Source organism: Balaenoptera musculus, chromosome 1, assembly GCF_009873245.2.
Source record: "Balaenoptera musculus isolate JJ_BM4_2016_0621 chromosome 1, mBalMus1.pri.v3, whole genome shotgun sequence".
NCBI classification, from domain to species: domain Eukaryota; kingdom Metazoa; phylum Chordata; class Mammalia; order Artiodactyla; family Balaenopteridae; genus Balaenoptera; species Balaenoptera musculus.
Genome location: NC_045785.1, coordinates 80,716,399 through 80,741,191, shown reverse-complemented (window position 1 = coordinate 80,741,191; position 24,793 = coordinate 80,716,399). Strand labels below are relative to the sequence as shown.

Below are 24,793 nucleotides of genomic sequence, written 5' to 3'. Positions count from 1 at the left end.
TTGTCAGCAATTTGCAGTCTATATTTTTAATAGAACCGTTTGCCTTTCTTTTTCACAGGTTCATTCAGACCTGATTTAAGCCCCAGATTAACATGCACAGCTCCACAGAGCCTCTGCAGCTGCGGGCAGGGGGTGACACAAGCTCATTAAATATTCCCACAAGCCTCCTGCTGGTTATATAGTTTGTGCGCACCATAAAAATCCTCTGGGAAGTCGTCTTCTTCTGAAATCTCCTTACAGGGTTTTGCTAAGTTGCCCTTAGCATTTGTTGAAATAGCATATTCTTTTTTTTTTTTTTTTTTTTTAATTTTTTTTTTTAAATTTTTTTAAATTTTTATTTTTTTAATGCTATTCTTGTCTGCTTACATTCTTTTTATTTATGTATGTATGTATGTATGTATGGCTGTGTTGGGTCTTCGTTTCTTTGCGAGGGCTTTCTCTAGTTGTGGCAAGCGGGGGCCACTCTTCATCGCGGTGCACGGGCCTCTCACCATCGCGGCCTCTCCCGTTGCGGAGCACAGGCTCCAGACGTGCAGGCTCAGTAATTGTGGCTCACGGGCCCAGCTGCTCCGCGGCATATGGGATCTTCCCAGACCAGGGCTCGAACCCGCGTCCCCTGCATTGGCAGGCAGACTCTCAACCACTGCGCCACCAGGGAAGCCCGAAATAGCATATTCTTTTAGAGTTTTTCTTATTGATCCATTCAGGAAATTTAATTTTTAAAAAAAATTAAATTTAAAATTAATTAATTTTTGGCTGTGTTGGGTCTTCGTTGGCTGTGCGCGGGCTTTTCTCTAGTTGCGGCGAGCGGGGGCTATTCTTCATTGCGGTGCTCGGGTTTCTCATTGTGGTGGCTTCTCTTGTTGCGGAGCACGGGCTCTAGGCGCACGGGCTTCAGTAGTTGTGGCTCGCGGGCTCTAGAGCGCAGGCTCAGTAATTGTGGCGCACGGGCTTCGTTGCTCCGCGCACGTGGGATCTTCCTGGACCAGGGCTTGAACCCGTGTCCCCTGCATTGGCAGGCGTATTCTTAACCACTGCGCCACCAGGGAAGCCCAGGAAATCTAATTTTTCGAAGGGAAAAAAATAGGGACAAATTCTCTTTGCTGTCATTGACTTTTAGGTTAACAGAAGAGACTTCCATTACATCTGAGGTGATGTGGAATTATTGTGACAGAAATGTTGGACTTCAGGGGATGATTGAAGTCAATTTTATGGTGTCCAAAATTGTGTCTATAATTTAGTCAGTTTTTGAGATAAGACCATTGTGCCACCAATGGATTGTGCCTCAATTTGACTGGCAATTTTTTTCTCTTAGTGATTCCACTCTTTAGCTTATCTCTTTTTTGTGTCCATTGCAGTGTTTATTTAGCAGCAAACAAAAGACTAAACTGGTTTTCCAGTAGCTAAGAATTATGTGAATAATCACACCCTAATTTCTCCACTTTCTTGGTGTAAATACACCTCAAAGGGAATGGACAAGCATGATAATAATAGCTAACATTTATTCATTGCCTATTATGTGCTAGGCACTGTTGTAAGCAATGTATATATATTAACTCCTTTAATCCTCACAACAGTCCATAGGATAGTTTCATGCATGAAGAGTATTCTGGTCAACATCACCCATTTGGTAGGTGGCAGAGTGGATCCACACCTAGGCAGACCTTTAACTGCCATCATAATCTGTATTTACTCACACTAGGCTTTTAAAATCACTGTCATACCAAGATTGAACTGCAGTGCCTCCTGCATATGTAATAGTTTAGTTTTAAAACATATCTAAAAATTATTTTTGAAATTAGAACTTTATTGTTATTTCTGGGTAGGTAATACTTGTAAAACCCAAATGGGAGTTCAGTGAAAAGGTTCCTGCCCCCTCCCACCACTGTCCCCCAATCATCCTGTTTCTCTCCTTCTCAGGGGTCATTAGTGTTACTACTACAGGGAACCATTTTAAATATCTTTCTCTTAACACTTGATGCGGTGAACTAAGACCATTTGATTAGAAACTCATTTTTCCATTGTTTTTATATTTTTATACTGTATCTACAAGTGCCCAAACTGGCTTTGTCTCTAAAGGTAGCAAACTGGTTCTGGGGATGCAATTTTCTGGGTGAGAGTAACAAGGCTGCGATCTCTAGCTGTTTGAGGTGGGTCCTAGAAACTCTGAGATCTTGCCTTGCCCAGGGCTTAGATCAGGCAGGGTCTTTATACTTTTATCCAGTTGTTGGATAATTTTTTTTCCTGTTGACAGGAATCATGTCCTTACACAATGCCTGGAACATAGTAGGTGCTCAGTAAACATTTGTTGAATTGCAACTTTTATGGGTTGTGCCAGGCTCAACGAGATAAGGCTGGAAATACTTTGGAGTGTCTAAATGACGTGACCTTTAGGGCCATAGGAGGATATTCCAGTTCAGCAAACCTTCACAAAACTCACCATTCAAGGCTCTGGATAGGAAAAGTTTAGAAAAGACCTTCTGGATCCTCTAGTCATGCAACCAGATAGTCTCAGATGGGGTTGAGAGACAGGAAGAGACATTTTTGCTTATTAAAATGTTGGCAAACAGTTGAAATAAGAATCTTGTCTTTTAATGGTTCTTTATTTTTTCAGGTTGACTCTAAATGTGTTTCAATTTGATCCCTGTGATAACTCTGCCACTATAACATTAGATTGAGTTCTTTTTTTAAAAAAATTTTATTGAAATATAGCTGATTTACAATGTTGGGTTAATTTCTGCTGTACAGCAAAGTGATTCAGTTATACACATATATATTCTTTTTCACATTCTTTTCCATCATGGTTTATCACAGGATATTGAATATAGTTCCCTGTGCTATACAGTAGGACCTTGTTGTTTATCTATCCTGTATATGATAGTTTGCATCTTAGATTGAGTTCTAATCAGAGTTGTTTGTGTTTTTTATGCTGGCACTAGGGAGTTCATGTTTCAAGTGTCACTGATTATTTTATAACTGATGATGTTATATTATAGGTGTACCTTGATTTTTTTCTATATTCTTGAAAATTTTATATAAAACCAAAGATTTAAAATGTCAAAACAAGCATGTATTTGCAAAAGTATATGCTATAAAATTCTTTATTAGGTAATTACCTCCCCTGCACCCCCAACATTTGCTTGAGTGCTGTCTAGGCACACAAGATAAATTTATCTTATACTTTTTAGAAATTCTTCATTTCACTTTGATGTGTATTTATGAAAAGAAATACCTGCATTAAGTTTTCTTCTTAAAATGTTTATTTTTACAGGCAATTTGAAAATTGGAAAGAAAGATTTTAAGGCCACTTCCAATTTGCAAAGATTATCTATAATCTGAAGAACTGCAGGCTGAGGTCACTGAACGGGACTTTTGGAGAAATAAAAATGGCTTCTCATTGTGTGATTGCCATCTTTGCCCTGATGAGTTCCTGTTTAGCAACTGCAGGTAAGTTGCATAATATAAATTGCATGTTCATTATCTTCTTTTGGATATATTTTTCTTCAGTCTCTTCAGTTTAGAAAAATGTAGGACATGGAATATTTATACAAAACTTGAGTATTTATGTTCTTCAAGGAAATAAAATATTTGACTACAGATACATAGTATGTTTGCCCATGTTATATTTTACTAGACAAGTGCTAGACATTCAAATGTCAGTGACACAGATACCTAACTAACCTTCAGTGTTGAGGTGGCTAGAGAAAAAATATGCAGTTTAATACCACTTAATTTTGTTACATGCATAGATTACATTTACTTTCTTGTTGTAAATAAGAATTTCAAGAAAGCCTTTTTGTTCTTTATTACAAAATAAATAGATCTTTTACATAGAGGTGACACTCCTAGCATAGGCTACTTAGGAAATATTTAATTTTGCCTATTTCAGGTAATTTTTAAAAAGTAATTTTTAAAAAAGTACAGAGGGAATTCTCTGACGGTCCAGTGGTTAGGACTCCGTGCTTTCATTGCCGAGGGCCCGGGTTGGGGGACTGGGATCCCACAAGCCACATGGTGCGGCCAAAAACAAAACAAAACAAAACAAAATAAAAATATTAAAAACGTACAGAAATACACTGTGCTTCCTAGAGGCCATCAGAATGGGAGGTCGGAGATGAGAAGAAGCAAATGATTTGGTTGGAACATTGTTGCTTAAATAAGAGTATCATATCCCCTATGGTGTCTTAGTGTGGCAGTCAGGGTTACTTAACAAATTTGGAAACCTAATTTGCTCTATTTTGTTATAATTTCCTTTGTGTCTCTTCTATAATGAGCTACATAGAACTGATTTGTTGGGCCAGTTCTGGAAACTGGCTGGCCTCAGGAAGAAACATAGTGACTTAAAAAATGATTAGCCTCTTGGTTTTAGCTGTTGAATTGCCCATACAGATGACATGAGAGTGATAATAATAACCATGTATTGAGTGTGCACTGCAGCCAGGTACTGTGCTAAACAATTATAGCCTCTAACAATGAGCAAGGATATTCTTAGTTCATGAGCTCACTTAGTCACAACTCTGCTCTTCACCTCTGAGTTATACTGGAGAAGCGGGACCACCGTTAATGCTCCAGTTGACTCAGATCAGGAACCATATGCAGGCACAGACTGAGTGGAAGCCAGTTTGCAGAAACTGGTTTATGAGATTGGAAAGCAGAATGTCCCCCTTGTTGCAAATATCTTGAGAGAAAGTTGCTAGTTTTTTTTTTTTTTTTTTTTGAATGCTGGTGTGTGAATTTGAACTGCCCATTCTCTCTGTCAGCAGTTTCATTTTGTCTCATGATTGAAAAGTTATTTGCCTTTTAGCCTGTGTATTAAAGCTGATCTTAATTAAAATCTCACTGAAAAGTAGCAGAAAAAAAAAAGAGAAAGAAATGGCTTGATGGAAAAATGTGCTGTTTTTGATGACAAGATGTATAATTATACCTGGTGGGTTTGAGGCAGAATTTTCTGCTTTCATTGATGAAAAAACATAACTTAAGAAGGTACTTCATGGGAATGTGGTGAGTTTGGTGGTTCTGTATAGCCTTGATGTATTTGATAGTGAATCAGTTTTGCTTGAGACCTTCCTTCCTCTTTCAAGCCGCTGGTAAAATATTTTTTTGAGTTGTGTACACACTGAAAGCTTTGCTGAAGTGTACAGTAAGATTGAAGGTACAGTAGAATTACAGATTTTATAACAAACTGAGGCAACTGATCAATAGTACAGAGGTAGAGATGCTTTTTTGAACAAGCTGATGGGCCAAATGAATGAAGAAGAAGGGAGAAATGTTTTGTATATAGTACTGACATCCAGTAGCTTTCTGTATAGGCTCAGCATACTTTACAAAATACTTTTTTGGGGCATTCTGGATGAGCTGAATTTCAAGAAGATAGTAGAAGATAATATAATAATGAATATTTATAATAATTAATTAATTACTGTGTATCAGGCCCTGTTCAAAGTGCTTTAAATGTATTATCTCATTCCATCCTCATAACTCCCCTAAGAAATGTAGGTTCTTTGTTTATCCTCAGTTTATAGATGGGGAAACTGAAGCATAGACAGGTTAAGTAACTTCCTCAAGGTCATACAACTACTAAGTGGCAGATTTAACCATAAACCTACTGAGTCTAGGTCTACAGATTGAGCCTTTAATCTCTACACTATGAGGGAGTCTTGATCAGAAAGGTGTTTTAAAAAAATGATAATGGGTTTGCTGTGTGTCGTCTGTGCCCTCTTGAAGCGTCAAGTAAATCACTTACTCACTGAGTCTCCGCTGAGTGCAAAGCACAGTACTAGTCACTTAGGGATGTACAAAGAAATGTAAGATTCATCCTTCTTTTGAGTTGCTTATACTTTAGTTCGGCATATAAAATATAACCATATAACAAAATAATCAATGCATGGTGAGGAAAAGCCAGAAGACCTCAGAGGGGTCAGGAGGGTGGATTAGAGCAGCTGGGGAGGGCTTTGTGGAAGCCTAGATGTTGAGCTCTGTTTTGAAGACCAGGAAGGATCTAGAAAGGGAAAGGCATTGGGGTGAGCAGAGGGGAGAACAGTGCTTAGCACAGAACATGGCAGTTAGGAGCTTGATGTTGTTTTAGAGAACGGATGACCCAGAGAACTGGTTGGGAATGTAGAGGAGGTCTGTTTGGAAGGAAGGATGAGGGTAGATTGTGGAGGACCTTAAATGTCAGAACAAGGCTGTGGATTTCATTCTGAGGTTTGGATTCTCTCTTCTTCCATCCCCCGGTAGCCAAAAGCATGCACTGTTTAATCTTAGAATTCAAACTGCGGCCTCACAAAGTTAAACTGAGAATATGGCCTCCTTGGCTACAAAGGCAACAGTGCCTGGCACATAGGCTGACATTCAGCTAGGGCTTGCTCTCTGCCAGCTAATTTATTTTGTTTTTATAAGAAAACCCTGTGAGGTGGTATTAGTATCATTATCATCATCTGCATTTTACTCACAAGGAAACTGGGACTCAGTAACTAATAAGTGGGTCTTCCCTGGTGGTCCAGTGGTGAAGAATCCGTCTTACAATGCAGTGGGTGCGGGTTTGATCCCTTGTCAGGGAACTAAGATCCCACATGCCGCGGGGCAACTAGGCCCGCGCGCCACAACTACTGAGCCCATGCGCCCTGGAGCCTGTGCACCGCAACTAGAGAAGAGAAAACCCGAACGCCACAACTAGAGAGAAGCCTGCACACCACAACGAAGAGGCTGTGCCCTGCAACGAAAGATCCCGCGTGCCTCAATGAAGATCCCACGTGCCCAGCTAAGACCCGACACAGGCAATAATAAATAAATAAATAAGTAATACATAAATCTTTAAAAAAATACATTTTATTAAAAAAATATCTAATAAGTGGCAGAGCAGGGACTTGAACCCAGACAATTTGGCTCTAGACTCCAGCCCATCCACCGCTCCACTGGAGCCTCTACGTAGGAGACACTCAGTGCGGAATGAATGAGCCTCTTCCCTTGATTGATTCAATACCGGATGAGTAGCCACCAGTGAGACATTCTGGAACCAGATGAAACCCCTTTGGCCTCAGAAGAGACGTATGTAAGTCATCAGAATGGAAAGACCCTCAAGTAATGGGCCTTCTTTATTCGCATTCTTGTTTCACTGACGGGGCTGTGGAGCTCTACTGTAGAGTTCTTGGCAGCAGAAGGGGTGAAGGCCTCCTTTAGACATGCGGCCAGGGAGGAGAAGAGCACAGCACAGCACCTAAAATGAGCCCGAGCTGGAACGGTAGGTACCCACGTGTGGGCCTTCAGTGAAAGCCTTCCTTCCCTGCTTGTGGCTGAGGGTGAAGGAGGCGGGGGCAGCAGCCACAGCCCAGGGTTAGTGGTTGCTTTGACAAAACTCATACTTTTCCTTCCCTCCCTTGTTCCTTGGTTATTGTACAGCATGTGGGGAGAGAGGACCGTGCTCTTGGTGAACAAGAACTGTGTAAGGACCCTAATGCCTCCTGATTAGAAATTACCTTAGGTTTTTGGTGCCTTATCTTAGGTCCTGTAATGTGTCTAAGAAAAGTGGGAAGTTATAAAGGTAAATGCTTGCTCCTGTGGGCTTAAGGCTCACTAAGTTTTCACTTTAAAAACTGTTCTGCTACACATCTTTAAAAAATATTAACTGCTGCCTCTGAGGCTTGCCAGTGTTAGGTAGGGCTGTGTTCCCAGGAGCCTTAATAATGGGAAAAAGAGGCACGTATGGAGAATTCAGGGAAAACAGTTTGGTAGGAGGGGATGGACTTGTCTGCACCCTACTGGTCCCTTGTGTCAGGCCAAAGGGGAGGTCTGCAGAAACGCTGCTGGCCTCTGTGCTGGCCAGTGTTGATGGCACGGCTCTTTCCCTCATTCCGTGGTTTCCATTTGGTGCCTAGGTGCATCCTTTTGGAGGCTTGTCTATGACCCGCACACACATTTATTTCTATTGAACAAACTCATTTCTTTTTATCTTTATTGCAGGATGTACCTGGAATTCCAGGTACAGTCCACAGGAAAATAGAGATGTTTTTAGTTGGAGCTATTTTCCTGCTAAGAAAGCTCTGAACTCTTTGGGTCCGTAGGACAGCAGGCAGAGACACTCGCTGGTTAATACTTGGTTTGGAATGGGACAAGCTGGCAGCCTTGAGGGGAGGTAAACATAGTAATATCATTTTAATTTTATTGCTTCCAAAATGCTTTTGTGTCTAGTGTTTCATTTGATTCTCCTAGTGGTCCCTGGGTGGGCAGGGTTGTTTTCTTCATTTATGGAATGGGAGTAAGGGGCTTTAGAGAAAGTAAGCAGTTTAGAAAGCTGGTCTGCCTCTTGATTGAACCCGAACCCAGCGCACTTCTGCAGATGAACTGCACTGTTGAGTCTTAGCGCGCCCCTCAGCACCTCTTGAAACAATGCAGCCAGGTGCTCTGCTGGGTACTTTGCACCAATCAGTTCATTTAATCCTTACGGAAACCCAGTGAGGTAGGTATTCATCATTATCACTGTTCTTGTAATTATTACTACTGCCACCACCCCTACCATTATTATTATACTAATTTTACAAATGATGAAACGGAGGCTTAGAGAAGAAAAATGTCATAGATAGTGAGAGGCAAATTTTTAAAAAAGTTAAAATGGTCCTTTAGGTAATAATAGTCATACGATGAGTAAGTGGCAGCATGGCAGCAGACCCAGAGTTCATGTTCTTTCCGTTGTGCTGCCCAAAGGGAACTGGCACTCTCTCTCTTGGACTTGAGATCAATGGCCTGAGGACCGCAGAGGTGGTTCTGCCATAGTTTCCCCGCTCTGCCAACTGAGGGATCAGAGGCTGTAACTCATAATGGCAGAAAGGCAGGGAGGGTGCCGGTGGGAGCTGCCACCAGGGAATGTAAAGGGTAGAGGAGGAGTAGACTTGAAGGTTCAAAGCAAATTCAAAAAGATCTTCTCTTGCTAACCCCTAAGTCTTTGGACACAGCTAGTTGATTTGGTCTGTGATTATTATTGTTTTCAGGTGGTTATTATAACCACTTTTGTGTTTAATTCCACTTTTGGATACATAGGCAAAAGATATTGTCAGTTGTGATGCCAGCTATCACCAGGGTGCCAACTTTCTATTTATTTTAAAGAGCAAAGAAATGTTATTAAAAGTCCCAGAGTGAATACCATGGCCTGCATTTTAGGTAGTGATCTCGTTGGGGGGACTATGCACACCCTAGCACGATGAGGTCCCTGCCTCCCTTTCTTTAGTTTTGCACAGAAACAACACACACACGCACACACACTCACACACACTCTCTCTCACACACACACACACACACACACAGAGTTGGGGCTGTTAGCTGTAGTCAAGAAAAATATGAGTTCATTTCTCAAAGATTACCTTGCCCTGCATATTCCACCCACAGAGGTGGAATATGATATGATATCAAATGAAAGGCCTTTTTCTTTTTTCATTTGCAAGGAGAATAGATAGTTGGGTAAGCAGATGTTCATATAGTATGAGAAAGATATTTACCAAGAGTGTGAGTAAGATTATACATAGATTTGATGTCAGACAGGTCCACAGAACCCAGGTTTCTCTCTCCTTTGCACCCTTATCCTAGACTGTATTATTGCCACCCAGCTTTCTGAATTGTTGATTTATCTGGGTTATTTTAGGGTACAAATGATGGGGCATTTTTATAAACACTGATCAACTTTTCCATCAGGACAGAGCTATCTGTATGTGACCACATAGCTGTTTAATTGCTCAGGGCTTATACTCTCACACACTGTGGATTTGGGAAATTAGGCTTTCTCAGCTTGTTTGCTTTGATAACTAAACCTTCCTACGCTGGGGCCACCTTGAATCATTGCTAGAGCTCTGAGCTCCGAGTGCTGGTTTTGGAAGTGTTGTAGGAACAAGGCGGGTTCCAGGAAGTGTTTCACTGTGGTGCCTTCCCTCAGGACCGGCCCTGCACATGGGGGCCTCAAGGCATGGAACAGTTTGCCTGTCTTGGAAGATTGGCCTGGCCGGCACTGCATCCACGTGAACCGCTGACTTTCATTCTCTTTAAAACATTCTCTGCCAGAGTGGCCTAAAATAGATTTATCCTGAAGTCCCATATAATCATATTTTTGTTCTCTGAGAGGACACTGTAAATCAGGCAGAATTCTAGAAGGCTTAAAAATGCACTTGCTCTCAGAATGTTCCTTCCAAGGACTAGGCAGCAGGTGCTCTGGGGACTGAGGCCCAGCTATTCTCCTGTCCTATCCTGCCAACTCTTAGAAATCTTAAGGAATAAAAAACAAACAAAAACTCTAGAGTAGAATGTGGAAAATCTTACTGCCTTCAAAGGAAAATATTGATTAAAAAAAAAAAAGTTATTCTCTCTGTGGGCAATGAAGGGAACCATATAGTGATAAGTGGTGTAGTTATGGCAAAAGGAAAAAGTTCCAATGAGACTGCTCTGAGTTCTTTGTGTTGCTTCCCTTTGTCCTCACGTGCCTGAACAACTTAGTCCTGGTCTGGATGATAGATGAGCCATTAGTAGTAACACCTCCCTTCCTCCCTACCCTCCTGCCCCATCCGGAAAGATGCTCAGGTAGCAAAGGCCTCAGGAGAGCGCACAGCACCTGCTTCTGGAGGCAGTTCCTGCTCTGTTGCTTCCAGTGGTGCCAGAGCTGCTCCTGCGATGAGCTTTTCCAGCGGGACGCACCTGTGTGGCCCACTTTGGCATTTCGTTGCTGCTTGGTGAAACAAAATGCCACATAGCTCCCACCTGCCCCTTTCTTTTTTTAGACGAAAGAACCATTTATCATTTCACCATTTCTTTCAACTTTTAAATACTGCTATGTTCAGGTGGGAGGTTGTAGTCTGGTGAATTAGCTTTGAGTGCATACCAGGTCTCAGGTACTTTGCTAGCTTCTGTGGCACAGAAAGGGGATACTTTGGGGTTAGTGCAAATAATGAGTTTTTTCCACCTTCTAACATGGTTGTTTCCTAAAGTGTTGATTGATTTATTCAGAAAGCATCTACTGAGTACTCTAGACACTCCTCCAGGTGTTGGAGATACAGCAATGAACAAAACAGACAAAAATTCTTGTACACCTGAAGCTTACATTCTAGTGAAGAGAGATCAGAAGCAAAAAATTATGCATATTTTAGCAGGTTCAGTGGAGAAAAAGCAACAGGGCTAGGAATTACTCCTGGGGGAGTACAATTTAAAGTAAGGTGATCAGGGAGGGCCTCACTGGGAAGATGACATTTGAACGAAGATTTGAAGGAGGTGAGCTAAGTGGATATCTGGGGAAACGAGGACTCCAGGCAGAAGGAAAAGCACGTGCAAAGGTCCTGAGGTGGGAGCTTGTCTGAAGTGCCCAAGCCCTAGTAAACAGGCCAGGTGGCTCCTGGAGTGAAGAGTCAGAGGGTTACCTGGGGGACAGGTGTAGGGCTGCATATAGCCTTGTAGGCCATTGTTAAACTTTTACTCTGAGTGAGAAAGCGCCATTGGAGAGTTTGAGCAGCAGAATGGTGTGATCTGAAAGATATTGTAACAAGATTGCTCTGGCTGCAGTGTTGAGAATAGACTGTTGGGTAATGGTGCATTTGGGGATACTGGCTGGTGGCTATTGTAATAATTGAGGCAAGAGATGATGGTGGCCAGAATCAGATTTTAGAAGGCAAGACCCTTGGGAGTAAAATGCTTATGAAATTAAGAATGATTTTATGGTTTTCTTTCAATTTGTTCCTTTTTTTTTTTTTTTAATTAATTAATCCATCCATCCATCTGTGGCTGTGTTGGGTCTTCGTTTCTGTGTCAGGGCTGTCTCTAGTTGTGGCAAGTGGGGGCCGCTCTTCATCGCGGTGCGCGGGCCTCTCATCATCGCGGCCTGTCTTGTTGCGGAGCACAGGCTCTAGAAGCGCAGGCTCAGTAATTGTGGCTCACGGGCCCAGTTGCTCCGCGGCATGTGGGATCCACCCAGACCAGGGCCCAAACCCGTGTCCCCTGCATTGGCAGGCAGACTCTCAACCACTGCGCCATCAGGGAAGCCCCAATTTGTTCCTTTTGAGGAAGAGATTATAAAGACTGATATATCAGTGGAATACTATGCCATAACTTAATAGTAAAGATAATTACTTCTATGTAACAGTAAAAACTGTATCTTAAAACACAGAACAACCCCCCAAACTGTCTAGAGAAAATCTCTTTGCACTGTGAATGACTGTCCTCGAAAAATCACTGTCTTAAAAGCCTGGACTCTCTCTTCCTAATTTACCTACTGTCCTGATTTCCAAGTCTCATCCTTTTCATTCCCCATGTGGTCTGTTTTTCAGGATTATGGATTTTGAGGGTTTTACCACCTTTTGCAAAATTGCTTCTCGTAGCAAAACTAGTGTTTCAGAGAAATACATTTGCATCCAGCTTTACATAGTAAATAAGCGTGTTGTGTGTAAACTCATTTTTATAAATTAAATTACATATTAGGTGTGAGCAAGGAGCTGGATACTTACAGTAAACTTTACTCTGTAGAGCAAAAAATTACTTTAAAATATGTTTTATAGTATGGGTATTCATATTGCTTTTGCCTGAGAGTGGTATACCCATTTCGCTTTTGGAGTTGGAAGTTATAAACAGACAGACATTAGACCAGTGCTTTCTAAACTTTAATGTGCATATGAATCACCTGGGGGTCTTGTTAACATGCAGATTCAGTTTTCATAGGGTAACAGACTGCATATTTTTTTTTTTTACCATTGAATTGTATGCTTTATTTTTTTAAATTAATTACTCAATGCATATTTTTTTTTAACAGGCCCATACGATGTTGTTGCTGCTGGTCTGAGGACCACATTTGACAGCATAGATCATCTGTTTTCTCTATGCACAAATTGTAACACAGAACCTGAAAACACCTTCTAGAAAAAGTCTTACTGTCATAAAGGGAGCTTGGTTTTAGCATGCCTTTGAAACAGCTACCTTGAAAACCTTTCAGTGAACTCATTTGGGTCAGAGGGATCCATGTGCTGGAAGGGAGATTGGTTTGAGGGAGTGAGTTCCACAGACAACTTTAGCTCTCCAGCTGTAGGTGTGGTGCACCTGCAAACACCAGGTGCATCTTTATTGGCTGGGGCTACACCTTGGAATAACGGCTGTAGCTATAAGAAGAAGGAATTTTCCCTCAGTTCTTCCTTTCATGTGCCTCTTTTGCCTTTTCCCATTTCTTGCCTCGTGACTTAGTAGAGCATGGGGACAACTGGTGCAGGCAGCTGTGGCTGAGGAGACTCTAGGTAATGCGGGATGGTACCAGCTGACTGGATAACAGGGGGAGATGAGGTAGGTTAACAAGGGTGTTAAAAAAAACCCAGAATGTTAAGTGGGGCACACCCCATTTCTGCTGGAGCCGTTCTAGTTTTTAGCTCTGGCTTCCTCACTGATTCCTATTTTATTCCTGTAATCAGATTCTAGGCTAGAACTTTAAAAAAATTAACAATTTAAAGAGGGGAGAAAACTCCCCAAAGTTGTTATTGATATTTATTAAGCATCAATATCATATTTATTAAAAATTGGAATAAGACACTGCGAAGATTTAACCTCTGTGCCCGAAAAGTTGTCTTTTAAAATAACTTCTGTTTATTTATTTTGCAACTGAGTAGTTTATAAAGTTTTCTGATTTGCTTTCTCAGATCTCATCACTGTCATCGGCGGGGTGGTAGGGGGTGGGTTTCGGGGTGGGTGGGCAGTGATAAGCAGCTTAAGTCTGGCTCTGGAGCTCGCCACAAGCCCCAGGTGGTGGTCGTTCTGTTTTTGAAACTGGAACAGAAAAGTCCAGAGGAATGCAACAGCATTTTTACTTCTTGCCCCCCTGCTAGCTTTTTTCTAGGCCTCCCAAAAATGTGTTTATCTTGCTGGCCATGCATGTAGAGCAGCCTGGAATTCTGTGTGGCATTAGATAGTAAAAAAATCGAAAGATTTCTCACATGACTGAGGCTATGGGAGTGGGAAATCTTGGATTATGCAGGACTCTTTGATTGAAAGAAGGGAATTTTGGGACAAGATTTATTCTAATATTTAGTTGTTTTTTTTTTTAAATAAATTTATTTATTTTGTTTATTTATTTTTGGCTGCATTGGGTCTTCATTGCCGCGGGCGGGCCTTCTCTAGTAGCAGCGAATGGGGCCTACTCTTAGTTGTGGTGCGGTGGCTTCTCTTGTTGCGGAGCATGGGCTCTAGGCGCACGGGCTTCAGTAGTTGCGGCTCGCGGGCTTCAGAGCGCAGGCTCACCAGTTGCGGCGCAAGGACTTAGTTGCTCCGCGGCATGTGGGATCCTCCCGGACCAGGGCTTGAACCCGTGTCCCCTGCATTGGCAGGTGGACTCTTAACCACTGCGTCACCAGGGAAGCCCTAATATTTAGTTTTTAAAACTATTATTCACCCCCCCCCCTTTTAAAAAATTAAAACCAGTCTTTTGGGGGATGGAGGTATGGAGGTGTGGAGGTGTGGATTAGAAGCAATATGAAACTTTTAAGTATCAAATTAAGAATTTCCACTCAATAGAAGAAAAAAAGTGTCTTTAGGGTGAAAGAATAATTTGAACTTTAAGAGCCTGATCATGATATAATTTGAGAGCAGGGTCTGGCGTATTGTGGAGGACCCTAAGGGCCTGACCCCAGCAGCCCTCCACTTTGTCACCCCAGGATCGTTTGCAAGGATGGCTTCACTGTCAACAGCCAGGTCTCAGCCTGGCCCTCTTGGGTTCCTGGGGAGTCTGTGTCCTCTGGTTTGCCATGTTTAATGAGCTCTGGAAATATGTTATCAAAAGCTGTCTGGCAATGTTTCATTAATGGTATGGGGTGAATTCAAAAGCACTAATTAATTGTTTTAGATCATTTGCAAAGCCCATGCTGAAAAACCTATGACTGTAGGAGAAAGTTGGCAGAGAGGCTGTTCAGAGATAGCCTGGACCTTACCCAGCTCAATTGCTTTTGGAGTTGGGCCAAGAGGGGAGTTGTTTTCTTTTTGGAGAAGTGCTTGTGGTCACATGTTCCCTGGAATTCCCAGTTTACTGCTCCAGGCTCGTGGCTGATGGAGCTCATGTGGACCTTGCAGAGCTAGGGAGCCCAAAGAGCATCTTCTAGAAGTTTTGTTTGTTTTTTTTTTTGTGAGTAAAACACAATTACTTAACATTCATTAACTAAATAAATACTTCCCAAGGATCTCTTCTTGGAGGGAGGAAAGGGAGCTCTAGTTTATTATGAAACAGTTTAGGTTCCAAGTGTTAACTGTTCAAAAGGTACCAGGATCAGGCCTTAAGTAGTTTTTTTTTTCTTCCTCTTAAAATAAAACAAGTCAGATTCCTCATTTCCTCTGTTTGGCCGGCCCAGGGCAGCAAACTGCTACTGCATTTGGAAAATGGTGTTCAAAAATCTCAGTTTGAAATCAAGTGCACACAATATAAGTTCAGAGTATACTGTATGTATGAAGGAGAAAAATAGACTTGCATTATTTTGTTACATTTGACATATGTTATAGAATAATAATACCTAGAATTAGCTCAACTTGATGAATTATAGAAAAATAATGGAAGTCCCTGCCCCTTAAAGATGAAAGAGATTTGAGGCTTGTTGAGCCAAGTGCCAGTTCTGGTGACTCTGAGAGCAGTGTAGGCAGTTGAAAATGAAAGCAGAGAAGAGTATTTCAGACTTATCTCAGAGCCAGTCAAGTGTTCTGTAAGGGAGCTCTTTTCTAAGCAATATATAGCTTTGTTGGAAAACATTTATCCAGAAATCTGACAATTCCTGGGCCTGGGCCTGGCTCTGCCTCCTACTGACAGGCCTCAGTGTCTTTTCCCGTCCTTCTGGGCTTGAGCTGCTTGTGAGTAAGTAGTTACGTATGAATCCGAGGCCAAATTGTACTTTATTAACATGATTCAGGAGAAAAGAATTCTAATGAAAAATTTCAGAGGACTGTGCTGAGCTATTTCATGATAATGTCAGATCTTCCTGAACTCAAGAAGGCCCAAGAAAATCTATTATTTCTGTTTATTCCTCAACTTGGAATCTATTGGAAAGAACTTACATGCAAACCTCAGGAGAGTATGTGCTGGTTGAGGAATTTATTCCTGAGTGCACAGCGGCTCTGTTTACTCTGTGTGAGGCTGGCCATCCTGAGGTTCCAGGAAACCTGCTTCCTCCTCAGCCAGCAAGCATGGAGTAGCAACTTTGACTTTTAACCCTTTCTGCAGGTGGTCCCCAGGCAACTTGATGGAGTTGATCTCAGAGCTGTGAGGAATCATGAAAGATATTTTTAAAGTTGGGAATAAAGCCTTTGAATGAATAAATGACTGTGATTTTTCTTTGCTGCTTTATTTTTTGCCATCTCATTACACTTTTATTTTAGAAAGTAATTCTGTGCCACAATGTCAAGACTTGCTGGTATATCCCAGTTACGTTGTAAGATACCATGAGTAATGTTACCACTAATAGTTAAAGTGCTGACTTTAAAGAGTGATTTTTCTTTAAAAAGACAAGATTCAGGTTTACCCTAACCATGGTTATTTGCATTTAAATATATCTGAGTGAGAGAGAGAGGGGTTAGGATTGCCCTTGATAGAATGAAAAGAGTGGTACATATATACAATGGAATATTGCTCAGCCATAAAAAGGAACAAAATTGGGTCATTTGTAGAGACATGGATGGATCTAGAGACTGTCATACAGAGTGAAGTAAATCAGAAGGAGAAAAACAAATATCGTATATTAATGCATATATGTGGAACCTAGAAAAATGGTACAGATGAACCGGTTTGCAGGGCAGAGACACAGATGTAGAGAACAAACGTATGGACACCAAGGGGGGAAAGTGGTGGGGGGTGGTGGTGGTGGTGGGATGAATTGGGAGATTGGGATTGACATATATACACTAATACGTATAAAATAGGTAACTAATAAGAACCTGCTGTATAAAAAATAAATAAAATTCAAAAATTAAAGAAAAAAGAATGAAAAGAACAGAATCTGTAGCATGTCATATCTGTTTTGCCATCCATGAACATGGTACACCCCTCAATTTAAGTTTTCTTTAATTTCTTTCAGTACTCCTTGGAGTTTTCAGGAATTTATTTTGAAGACTATGGTGTGTCCAGATGTGAACAGTGTTCATTATGCATGTCTGTTTCATTAGAATTAGGTTTGAGAACCTCTGTTTTAGAGATAATAATTCTATCTTCTTTAAACTACCCTTGATTAACAGTGATAAAAATTAATACTCCCTCTGGCCATCTGGAGAGTGAGCTCAGTCACAGATAACTAAGGCCATCTGCTAAAGTGAGTTATTGGCCTGCTGGCTTTGCTCTAAGTTGTAGGAACTCAGAGCTCAGTGTGTACTATAAGAGATGTCCTTTAGCTGAGGCTTAAACTGGTGTTGCTGAGCAGGGGAAGCCATCGCACCTCTTCAGTATGGTAAAGTGAGCACTCTTGTTCCTTTGGACAGTCTCAGAACCCAGAGATTGAAAATTGTGCCCTTTTGCCAGGCCCTTGGGTTTTCCAAGCAGATTTTTGCTGGAGCATAGTCACTAGTGAAGCTTTATTTGGGACTGGTAACTAAAGGATTTTGTAGAGATTTTACCCTCCAAATGTGAGCAATGCCTAAGGATCCCTGTTACACTTTTATGTAGGAAAAGTAATTCTCTACCACAATGTCTAGTCTTAACAGAGATGTATTAAAGTCAGAGAGTCAGGATCTTACAGTAGTTACAACCATGGGCTTTGGATTCAGACACAGGTTCAGGCCCATGATTTGCTATTTGAAGGCTGCATGACCATAGCCTCAGTATCCTTATATATAAAATAGAGATATTGATTATATCCACTGCACTGTGTCCTTCTGAGGATTATAAATGAGATAATGCATGTAAATCAGAGGGTCATGTTTATTTAAATGAAACTATTGAAAATGGTGTTCTTTGAAAAATATGAGCATGTTGAACATATTTACCCAGTCTTTTAAGTTGGAAGTCTATTGCTTAGGCATATTTTTAGTGCGAAAATCATATCTGATTCTGAAATCCAGTGTTGCAGATAAGACAGACTCTATCAATGCCCAGTTTCTTTATTTTCCATATGTTCTGTTCAAAGCAGTACAGTGGGACTGATGAAGTTGGGAGGAGGTTGTGAATAAAAAACTTTCTTCTTTTTTTTTCTGTATTGAAGATTTGAATTTGAGTCCCAAATTTATGACTTTCAGAGCTTCTCTTGCCTTATCTATAGATTATTGCTAATTATACTTATTCTGTTGATTGTTATGAGAATTAAATAACATGTAAAGCAGCCAGCAGTTTATGGCACATAGTAGGTCTTCAAAAAGTTATTCCTTATTTAGAGAATCTGTGTGTTTAGAAAAAGAAAGAGAGCTAGAACAAATGTAGCACGGGCCGAATGAGTTTGCTGTTTAGCTCTGTGCTCCCAGCAGAGAAAAGGCAGGTCAGGGTATTTTTCTGGGAGATGGCTGATTTGCTGTTGGCTGAACCAGGGCTCAGGTGGCTTTGAAATGAGAAGAACTAAATCTGGGGCCTGGATGGAAAAAGACCCTTGTTCCTCTTGAGGAAGTAGCTTGGCCTTTAGCTGGAAGTTGGAGGGTAAGCCTGAACTTCAAGAAAGGTAAGTAGTGGCACTGAGGATTATGCCTGGCTGAGGACAGGAGAACTTGGAAACAATGGAGTGAGACCACCTATCAGCAATTTTCCTCATCTGTGGTGGTACCCCTGGGCTCAGTCCCACCCTAACCACCTTATTTAAAATTGTAATCCCTCTCAACCCCTGGTATTCCCATTCTTATAATCTTGTTTTATTTTTTCCCTCATAGCACTTATCACCTTAAAACAAGTTTATGATTTATTTTGTTTATTACTTGTCTTCCTCCACGAAAGTGTAAGCTCCACGAAAGTCAGGTTGGTTTGCTTTTGCTCTGGTATAGCCCTTCCATCTATATGAAAATTCACAAGTAGAGGAGTTTCTATGTTTTTGTTTGACCCTGCTTGAATGTGACCATCGAGGTAGAGCATGGGGACAGTTCACTGGTAAATCCCTGGTCCCCAGCACATAGTGGGTGCTTAATATTTGTTGAATAAATCAATAATTATAACTCTTGTTCATAAAGTACAATAAAGAGAAACAACTTTGCTAAAATAATAAATCTCAAGGCTACTCCATGAAGACTGGGTGAGGGTCACTGTCTTTTCAGATAAAACAGTGTCTGAGTGACGTGTGGGCGTCTATTTAAAGATAGATACTCGATCTGTCACTAGATTGTTATGAGTCTTTGACGGCAAGAAGCTGTTGTTTCTTATATAAATTTATTTGTTTTATTTATTTATTTTTGGCTATGTTGGGTCTTTGTTGCTGCGCATGGGCTTTCTCTAGTTGCAGCGAGCTGGGGCTACTCTTAGTTGCAGTGTGTGGGCTTCTCATTGCGGTGGCTTCTCTTGTGGTGGAGCATCAGCTCTAGGCATGCAGGCTTCAGTAGTTGTGGCTCGTGTGCTCTAGAGCACAGGCTCAGTAGTTGTGGTGCACGGGCTTAGTTACTCCACGTCATGTGGGATCTTCCCGGACCAGGGCTCGAACCCGTGTCCCCTGCATTGGCAGGAGGATTCTTAATCACTGCACCACCAGGGAAGCCCCAAGATGCTGTTGTTTCTTGGTAAACATTCTATGAAACTTAGCATAGGGACTTTCCTGGCAGTCCAGTGGTAAGACTTCGCCTTTCAGTGCAGGGGGTGTGGGTTCAATCCCTGGTCGGGGAGCTAAAATCCCACATGCCTCGTGGCCAAAAAACAAAAAAATAAAACAGAAGGAATATTGCAACAAATTCAATAAAGACTTAAAAAAAAAAACACAGCATAAGACAGTACTCTACATGTTGGCTAAAGTAGTGGTGCTATATTTCATTCAGGAGCTGAAGGTTAACTCTTTAAACCATTGGTTCTCAAAGCGTGAATTGTGGATCTGAGACCTTTTCAGGATGTCTGTGAGGTCAGAACTATTTTTATAATAATTCTAAGATGTCTTTTTCCCTGGGTTAATATTGCATTGATGATGTATAAAAGCAATACTGGATAATACTGCTGGTGCCTTATCAGGAATTGAGGCAGTGCTTCACTGCCACACACCAGCTTCATTTAAGAATACTCTTGATGAAGCAGTAAAACCCCTCAAATACATGTCTTGTTCATATTCTGTATGATGAAATGGGAAGTATGCAGGTAGCACTTTGATACTTCAAAGTACAATGGTTGTCTTGAGGAAAAGCACTTGTGCAGTTGCTTGAATTGTGAGCTGAACTAGTCTGTTCATCATCGAATACCGTTTTGCTTGAAAAAAAAACGAGTGACAGACAAATGATGGTTATCTAGACTTTGCTATTTGCCAGGTATTATTCAAAAATAAACAGAAGGAGCATATTATTTCAAGGAAAACAACTGACTGTATTTGTTGCTAATGATACAATTTTATTTCAAGTAAAAATTAAAATTTTGGAAAATTTATATCCATCACCATGACCATGGCAGTTTTCTCAATAGTTAAATGCTTTTCTGATGAGGTCAATGGAGATATTAACAAATGTGATTTTTTGATATCATGTAAGAAATACCTCAACATTTGGCATATTTGTATAACTCAGTGAACCATTATTTTCCAGATGACCAATACCTGATGTTATAAAATCATGTGTGGATAAAAGATCCACATCCTGATAGTACAAGATAGAGCAATTGATTTTTAAAAACTTCATATTTTGAGATTATTTTATTTATTTATTATTTTGGCCATGCTGTGCAGCTTGTGGGATCTTAGTTCCCCAACCAGGGATTGAACCGGCCCCTCGTAGTGAAAGCATGGAGTCCTAACCACTGGACTGCCAGGGAATTCCCAAGATAATTTTAAACTTACAGTTGAAGTTGCATATATACTACAGAGAGTTCCCATAATCCCTTCACCCAGCTTCACCTTATAACATCTCATATACCCATAGAGCTATTATCAAAACTAAGAAATTAATTTGATATAATATTATTAACTGAAGTATAGAATTTATTTGAATTTCATCAATTTTCCCACTAATGTTCTTTTTCTGTTTCAGGACCCAAGTCAGAATCTCACATTTCATTTAATTGTCAGGTCTTCTTCTTTTTTTTAATTTAATTTTATTTTTGGCTGTGTTGGGTCCTTGTTGCAGTGAGTGGGCTTTCTCTAGTTGTGGCGAATAGGGGCTATTTTTCGTTGTGGTGTGCGGGCTTCTCATTACGGTGGCTTCTCTTGTTGCAGAGCATGGGCTCTAGGCACGTGGGCTTCAGTAGTTGAGGCGCGTGGGCTCAGTAGTTGTGGCACGTGAGCCCTAGAGCATGTGGGCTTCAGTAGTTGTGATGCGTGGGCTCAGTAGTTGCGGCGTGCAGGCTCTAGGGTGCACAGGCTTCAGTAGTTGTGGCGTATGGGCTCAGTTGCTCCACAGCACGTGGGATCCTCCCAGACCAGGGATTGAACCCGTGTGCCCTGCATTGGCAGGTGGATTTCTAACCACTGTGCCACCAGGGAAGTCCCTGTCATGTCTTCTTAGTCTCCTCCAATCTGTGACAGCTCTCTGTCTTTCAGTGACCTTAACACTTTTTCAAGAGTACCGGTCAGTTTTGGAAAATGTCCCTCAATTGGGGTTTATCTGATCATGATTGTGTTGAGGTTATGTTTTCTTGACAAGGATGCCACAGAGGTAATGGTCCCCTCTCAGGGTATCAAATCAGGGTTACATTATGTTAGTGTGTCTTATTAATGGTGATATTAATCTTGATCACTTGGCTAAAGTGGTGTCTGTCAGAATTCTCTGCTATAAAGTTACTATTTTTCCCTTTGTAATTACTCAGTATTTTGGGGAGAACAATGGATTTTAATGTAACAAGTTATGAAAAGTTCATTATGTGATTCAGATTACACTTTGCAACTAATCTTTAAGAAATGACTGTTTATTTGTTGAGTTTAGGTAGACTATACAAGATGAGGAGGCCACAAGTATATGAAAACACTAATAAGATTTGCCTCTCCTTTCCAACTACATATCTGTGTGAGGCCAGGTTTCTTCATATCCTTCAACCAGAGCAATGTATCACAACAAATTGAATGCAGAAGTAGATCTGAAAACCCAGCTGTCTTCTATTAAGCCAGACATTAAAGAGATTTGCAAAAATGTAAAACAATGCCGCTATTCTCACTAAATTATTTTTTTTTTAATTTTTGAAATTTACTTTATTTATTTTCTTATACAGCAGGTTCTTATTAGTCATCCATTTTATACACATCAGTGTATACATGTCAATCCCAATCTCCCAATTCATCACACCACCACCCCCACCTGCCACTGCTTTCCCCCCTTGGTGTCCTTACATTTGTTCCCTACATCTGTGTCTCAATTTCTGCCCTGCAAACCGGTTCATCTGTACCATTTTTCTAGGTTCCACATATATGCGTTAATATGCAATATTTGTTTTTCTCTTTTTGACTTACTTCACTCTGTATGACAGTCTCTAGATTCATCCACATCTATACAAATGACCCAATTTCATTCCTTTTTATGGCTGAGTAATATTCCATTGTATATATGTACCACATCTTCTTTATCCATTCATCTGTCGATGGACACTTAGGTTGCTTCCATGTCCTGGCTACTGTAAATAGAGCTGCAGTGAACACTGTGGTACATGACTCTTTTTGAATTATGTTTTTCTCACAGTGTATGCCCAGTAGTGGGATTGCTGCATCGTATGGTAGTTCTATTTTTAGCTTTTTAAGGAACTTCCATACTGTTCTCCATAGTGGCTGTATCAATTTACATTCCCACCAACAGTGCAAGAGGGTTCCCTTTTCTCCAAACCCTCTCCAGCATTTTTTGTTTGTAGATTTTCTGATGATGCCCATTCTAACTGGTGTGAGGTGATACCTCATTGTAGTTTTGATTTGCATTTCTCTAATAATTAGTGATGTTGAGCAGCTTTTCATGTGCTTCTTGGCCATCTATGTCTTCTTTGGAGAAATGTCTATTTAGGTCTTCGGCCTATTTTTGGATTGGGTTGTTTGTTTCTTTAATATTGAGCTGCATGAGCTGTTCATATATTTTGGAGATTAAGCCTTTGTCCGTTGATTCGTTTGCAAATATTTTCTCCCATTCTGAGGGTTGTCTTTTCATCTTGTTTATGGTTTCCTTTGCTGTGCAAAAGCATTTAAGTTTCATTAGGTCCCATTTGTTTATTTTTGTTTTTATTTCCATTACTCTAGTAGGTGGATCAAAAAAGATCTTGCTGTGATTTATGTCAAAGAGTGTTCTTCCTATGTTTTCCTCTAAGAGTTTTATAGTGTCCGGTCTTACATTTAGGTCGCGAATCCATTTTGAGTTTATTTTTGTGTATGGTGTTAGGGAGTATTCTAATTTCATTCTTTTACATGTAGCTGTCCAGTTTTCCCAGCACCACTTATTGAAGAGACTGTCTTTTCTCCATTGTATATCTTTGCCTCCTTTGTCATAGATTAGTTGACCATAGGTGCATGGGTTTATCTCTGGGCTTTCTATCTTGTTCCATTGATCTATGTTTCTGTTTTTGTGCCAGTACCATATTGTCTTGATTACTGTAGCTTTGTAGTATAGTCTGAAGTCAGGGAGTCTGATTCTTCCAGCTCTGTTTTTTCCCTCAAGACTGCTTTGGCTATTCGGGGTCTTTTGTGTCTCCATACAAATTTTAAGATGATTTGTTCTAGTTCCGTAAAAAATGCCATTGGTAGTTTGATAGGGATTGCATTGAATCTGTAGATTGCTTTGGGTAGTATAGTGATTTTCACAATATTGATTCTTCCAATCCAAGAACATGGTATATCTCTCCATCTGTTGGTTTCATCTTTAATTTCTTTCAACAGTGTCTTATAGTTTTCTGCATACAGGTCTTTTCGTCTCCCTAGGTAGGTTTATTCCTAGGTATTTTGTTCTTTATGTTGCAATGGTAAATGGGAGTGTTTCCTTAATTTCTCTTTCAGATTTTTCATCATTAGTATATAGGAATGCAAGAGATTTCTGTGCATTAATTTTGTATCCTGCAACTTTACCAAATTCATTGATTAGCTCTAGTAGTTTTCTGGTGGCATCTTTAGGGTTCTCTATGTATAGTATCATGTCATCTGCAAACAGTGACAGTTTTACTTCTTCTTTTCCAATTTGTGTTCCTTTTATTTCTTTTACTTCTCTGATTGCTGTGGCTAAGACTTCCAAAACTATGTTGAATAATAGTGGCGAGAGTGGATATCCTTGTCTTGTTCCTGATCTTAGAGGAAATGCTTTCAGTTTTTCACCATTGAGAATGATGTTTGCTGTGGGTTTGTCGTATATGGCCTTTATTATGTTGAGGTAGGTTCCCTCTATGCCCACTTTATGGAGAGTTTTTATCATAAATGGGTGTTGAATTTTGTCAAAAGCTTTTTCTGCATCTATTGAGATGATCATATGGTTTTTATTCTTCAATTTATCAATATGGTGTATTACATTGATTGATTTGCGTATATTGAAGAATCCTTGCATCCCTGGGATAAATCCCACTTGATCATGGTGTATGATCCTTTTAATGTGTTGTTGGATTCTGTTTGCTAGTATTTTGTTGAGGATTTTTGCATCTCTATTCATCAGTGATATTGGTCTGTAATTTTCTTTTTTTGTAGTATCTTTGTCTGGTTTTGGTATCAGGGTGATGGTGGCCTCATAGAATGAGTATGGGAGTGTTCCTTCCTCTGCAATTTTTTGGAAGAGTTTGAGAAGG

The 24,793-nt window shown here is 40.5% G+C and overlaps 1 protein-coding gene across 10 annotated transcripts in view; it reads left to right on the top strand.

Annotated features, from left to right (window-relative positions):
• The window catches only part of TGFBR3 (transforming growth factor beta receptor 3), a 199,732-nt gene that overhangs the window by 21,043 nt on the left and 153,896 nt on the right, over positions 1-24,793 (top strand). For all 10 annotated transcript variants that reach the window (XM_036857738.1, XM_036857743.1, XM_036857784.1 and 7 more), the window contains one exon: positions 3,272-3,447. In XM_036857738.1, the coding sequence (XP_036713633.1) occupies positions 3,387-3,447 (61 nt within the window). In that variant the 5' untranslated portion in view covers positions 3,272-3,386. The remainder of the gene's footprint in view (positions 1-3,271; positions 3,448-24,793) is intronic.